At 60.7% G+C, this 4951-nt stretch overlaps 2 protein-coding genes across 2 annotated transcripts in view; both read right to left on the reverse strand.

Annotated features, from left to right (window-relative positions):
* Positions 1-299: 299 nt before the first annotated feature.
* On the reverse strand, positions 300-2216 carry AURANDRAFT_30500 (hypothetical protein; the record flags this gene model as incomplete). The annotated part of the gene is made up of 1 exon (XM_009041333.1): positions 300-2216. One exon carries the CDS (start codon positions 2214-2216, stop codon positions 300-302), a length of 1917 nt encoding a protein of 638 aa, XP_009039581.1.
* Positions 2217-2648: 432 nt separating this feature from the next.
* The window catches only part of AURANDRAFT_66241 (hypothetical protein), a gene marked incomplete at both ends in the record, with an annotated part of 5798 nt that continues 3495 nt past the window's right edge, over positions 2649-4951 (reverse strand). The window contains 5 exons of the mRNA XM_009041332.1: positions 2649-2899; positions 3216-3460; positions 4101-4175; positions 4301-4458; positions 4610-4857. Of these exons, the coding sequence (XP_009039580.1) occupies positions 2649-2899; positions 3216-3460; positions 4101-4175; positions 4301-4458; positions 4610-4857 (977 nt within the window). The remainder of the gene's footprint in view (positions 2900-3215; positions 3461-4100; positions 4176-4300; positions 4459-4609; positions 4858-4951) is intronic.

Genomic DNA, 4951 nt, shown 5'->3' on the forward strand with positions numbered 1-4951 from the left:
TTAGCAGGGTCACCGGGTTGGAAAGTTCAAGGAAGGGAAGGAGCCCCTGGGCGGCTCTGTACCAGCGAGCCGCCACCTAGGTAGGTAGAAACCTCTCTACTAGCATATCTCTACGTATGCGAGGTTAGTGGGAGATACGGAAAGGCCAAGAGCGTCGACAATCGAGCCAGTCTAGACAAGGACCCGGCGTCTCTCACAATGGCACACCATGGCACCTTGCTCACGCGACCCCGGGCTGGCTGCTCGGTATGTCCATCTGCACCACAAAAAGCTCAATGGTGCTCAATATATAGGTGGTGTCACTGACCAACAGGCTTCGTGTCGACAGAGGCTAGGAGACGATCCATATTGTCGATCTGACGTTGCGTCGTGACTTCTTTTGTCAGCCCAGCACTGGCCTCCTCGCCCAAGGGATCGTGAATTAGCCTTAGGTTTGGTGAAAGCTTCAATGAATTGCAACCTCCACGATCGTCGCCCACTATGAGGATGGGATCCCGCTGATTAAAGACCACATGTGTGAGTTTGGCGCGTTTGACAACTTTTTGCTCGCATAGAGGCTCATGCTTATTTTCAGCAAGATCAAAGATATGTACTTTCCCATCAGATGTCACTGCTGCAAAGACAGTCGCAGAATACGGAGACCATGCAACATCTCCAACCGCATTCCCCAAATCGAACGACATGATCGCGGTCGGGACATTATGATCCCATAGCTTGACTGTCCAATCAGCCGAGCATGATATAAATACCCGAGGATGAAACGGGTTCCATCGAATTGTGTAGACAGCCATGTGGTGACCAAGGTAGGTCTCTAGATATTGACCTGAATAGGCTTTTGAACACTTATGAATTTTTCCCTCCTCTGTGCCGACAATGAAGAGGTGCTCGGAGACGCGATTGAAGTCAAAGCAACAACCGCCTGCTAGACCGGATAACAGTGTCTCCTCCGGATCGTCCTTCGATGTGCTGACCAATTTTAACTGCATCACTGGTTCCATTTTCAATTCGTTTTTTGACATGGTCCAGTTGGCAACTCGACCGTCTGAAGAGATGGAGAAGAAATTCAACTCCTTCGCAAGATCCTCTATCTGCCATTGCACCTGCCACACTGGATCAGTGTGCTTCCCCGTTTTTATTGAAGACGCGTAGATCGGCCGGTTGCCTTTGTGTCTCACATCGTATACCATAACAATACCGTCATAGCAACCGACTGCGAGTAGCGAACAGTGCTCTGGGTGGAAGTTCAGACACATGACCCCACTTTCTGTTGTAAAAGTATACTCGGGATAGCTCGTATTCTTCAGGGAAAAGCAACACACCATACCACTTCCCTGGCGCATGAAGTCGTAGGAACCATATCCGACGGAAAAGAGATCAGGGTACTTCGGATTCCACGCCAACGCAGTTACTTGCTTGCGCTTCGATCGCTCCGTGTGGAAGCGCCAGAGAGGTAGCAGAGACCCCTCGCCATCGCGGAAGGCATCCGACGCGTCCTCCCAGTATTTAAAGTCCTGAAATATCTCATCATCTGCGTTTTGATTCACCATGCGCTCAAGGATCTTCAGTGCATTTCCCATGCGCTGAGAGTGCACCATGTCATCTTCTTTTGACACCGTCGTATTCTGCAATCCACCGTTTGAGGTAGACCCGATCCCTGTCTTTTTCTTCTCCTGACTTTTTAGGAGTTCCTGCTCAGCCATTTGCATTGCATAGTCGCTCATGTACCTGTCATATATTTCCCACTGTGAAACTGTCCCAGAAAAGTTGACCACGGCGGGTGGTTTCGTAGAAATGCAACGCTCCCTTAAAGGATTGTTAAAGGTTTGGGCCGCTCTTTCTGAATAATTGAACTGGTTTTTCCTATTTTCAAATAAATCATCCTCATCTTCATCTTTTCCGTGTTCCTCGACTATCAGCTTCTTTGCTTCTGCCAGGTCTTCTTTGTATTTGAGGTAGTAAGTTGCCTGCTCTTTTGCCTCGTTGCTGTCTCGGTGCAAAGAGCAGCCCTCGAGAGAGAAATGGATAGCTAAATTATCTTGCCCCCCAGGGGGATCAACTTTGTAACAGCGACTGTGGTAGTTATATTTCGTAATATTATTGGGCACGTTGGGGTCATTCGCCGTTAGCACTCGGGTGTGTTCTTCTTTGAGTTCCGCCTCGGTCAGCTTCAGTTGATTCGCAGGCACTTTAATGAGTCGGTAGGGCTCTTGGTACATGTCATCGTCCTCTTGAGTTAGAACTGGCCCGACTAAAGGTGCCACAACTTTATCGGTGTCTTTGGGCTGGGTTCGTTTTTGTCCTGAAGCCTTCTTTGCGCGTTTCATGCTGTCAGCACACGAAACTGAGCGCTGCTCCGTTAAGCGCAGGCGTATCCCGAGGATATGTCACCCAGAATATTTATGAGGAAATATATCCCGTCTGATAGGACGATGGCTACTAGAAAGCCTGATGCTCACTTGTATCTTTTGTACGAGGATACGCGGATGCGGTATCCTCTCCTTTCTTTCTCTTGCACACTTTTAGTGACCGAGGAGCCTGGGAGTTGCGATTGCAGCTCACTGCTTAGTGTTACTAGATCCCCGCCGGTTGGTAGGGCAGCGTAAATATCTACCTTTCTAGTCTATAGTGAAGGCTTTATTCCCTTTACACTAGCCCATGCACCCTTTCCGGGAGTTGGCGCGGCGCTCGGTCTGTAGGTCCGAGTTGTCCGCAGCAAACTTGCATCCGCCTCTGGCGTGCCCTGCGAGCGACCGCCTTCGAATTTGCTGGTGACAACTCGCCTCATGCATTGCGTGGTGAGCACCGTGTCGCCCGAGCCCCATCTCTCTCTTCCATTTTCCGTCTAGGTCAGGAACACTGCCATTTGCCCTAAAGATCGGCCTAGTGCCCCATACCACACCTAAGCCAGCGGACATGTGACCCAGTGCAGCTCCACCGAAGAGGCCGTCGCCGACGCCACATCGCCACCAACGTCACCAAGAAAGCGCATCCGATCTTGTGTCTTGTGTCTGAGTCCAGAACAGGGTATCCACTTCAGCTTACGACCCGTGTGGGGGGCTGCGTCGCGCGTGCGAAGCTCCGGGCGCGACCGTCCTCAGAGTGGCGAGTCGTGCGACTCCGCGTGGATCCGGTCCCACGGGACGACGCGGTACGCGTTCTGGAGGCCGTTGTTCGCCAGAGGCTCCGGGAGTAGGAGCTTGGCCGCCAGGTCGTACTTGCCGCCTGGGGGCGAGAAGAGTGGGAAATTCCCGACTTGCAAGGCCCCATCTCGGTCGCTTTCGCTCGCTTTGGCTCTTTTTTTGGACGAGCGGTCATCTCTCCACGCGACCTCGAACTCGGTGTGCCCTCCTTTGGGTCGCGAAACGCTCGAGTCGACGCGAACTCGAATCGCCCCGCTCGAATCGCCCCGTTCCCGCCCCGCTCGCCGCGGCCGTCCGGCGCGAACTCGAAGACGGGCGACCTGGGCCGGGGCGGCTCTTCGACCCGACTTCAAGGGGCGCGTCTTAGAACCGCGTCGGCGAGAGTCGCGCACGCTTCACCGGGCGAACGACGGAGAGGAGACGACTCGTCCGACGTCAGCCGAGGCGACGCCTATCCGACCGAGCGGGCGGGGCTCGCGCGCGCGGTCGGGCGCGCCCGGCGCGCCGGCCATCCGCGGCGCCGCGGGCGACGCGCCCGCCGGGTTCCACGCGCGCTGCATCGCCGCGACGGACGTGAACCTGCGGCGCGCCGGAATCTTCGACGTCGACGTGAATTCCCCTCGAACTCTTCAGCCCCCCCCCGCGGGCGGATCGATCGCCCAGCCGCCGGCCGGGGCGGCGCGCGCGCCGCTGTGCGAGACTTTCGACGCCCCGCGGCCCCGGGGCGGCCGGCGAAGCGCTGCGCCGCCGCGGACGCGACGAGGAGGCGCCCCCCCGCGAGCTCGTAGACGGACCCGCCGACGGGATTGTAGCCATCGTGGAGCATCGCCTGGCGCGGCGCGCGCGTCCGCGCGGCCCCGCGCGCGCGCGCCCCGCGAGGGGCGACCACCGCCCGTCCAAGCGCGGGGACCGAGCGACGTCGGCGCGATGGAGCTCGGGAGCCGCGGTGCGCGGCCGGACGGGCCGGGCGAGCCCGGCCCGCGCTCCGCCTCGAGGCGCGGGGCGTCGCCGCGTCCCAGCGCGCCGCGCCGCCGCCTGCGCGGGGCGCGGCCGGTGGACCGGGGCGCCCCGGCCGACCCGGGGGGCGCGCCGCCCCGGCCGGCGCGACGTCGCCCCGGGCGCCGTCCGGGCGAGCCGCGCGCTCTCGCCGGGTCCACGACGGCGCGCGCGCGTCGGCGCCGGGTATAAGGCGCGGTTCCGGCCCCGGCCGCCCGCTGGCGAGGTCCACGCCCCACTCGAACTGCCACGCCACGGCGGCGGTGCCCGCGCCGGCGTCGAGCGCGTAGCGGACGACGCGCGAGAAGCAGCCCGCCGCGACCTACGGGGGGCGCGCGTCCCGGCGGCGGAGGCGCCGCGCCCGGCCGCGGCCCGCCCGGTTCGGCTCGCGTCGGACGAGCGATCGTCGCTCGACGCGCCCTCCGCGCGGGGGCCCGCGCCCCGGGGCGACCACGCAACCCGCGCGCATCGACGCGACCTCGGAACCACCCGGCGTCCCCCCGGGCCGCGACGGCGGTCGTGCAGCCCGGGCGCGAGTCGCCGTCGTCGACGACGAGCAGGTCGCCCGACGCCGCGACGATCGCGGCCTGCGCGCGCCGCGGCGCGTCGCGCGCTGGGGCGCGCGCGCGCGCGGCGCGGGCGCTCGCGTGCGGCGCGTAGAACTTGTCCGCGTCCCTCGCGAAGGCGAGGAAGGGGTAGGCGAAGCGCGACGCGTTGAGGCCTGTGTCGGCGACACCCGGTGAGCTGGACAGTCCGGCCAATTCGCGAAACCTCCCGAGTTCGGTCGAATCGACGCCGCCTCGGCTCGTTTTTGG

Source organism: Aureococcus anophagefferens (genome assembly GCF_000186865.1).
Source record: "Aureococcus anophagefferens unplaced genomic scaffold AURANscaffold_20, whole genome shotgun sequence".
In the NCBI taxonomy this organism is placed as follows: domain Eukaryota; class Pelagophyceae; order Pelagomonadales; family Pelagomonadaceae; genus Aureococcus; species Aureococcus anophagefferens.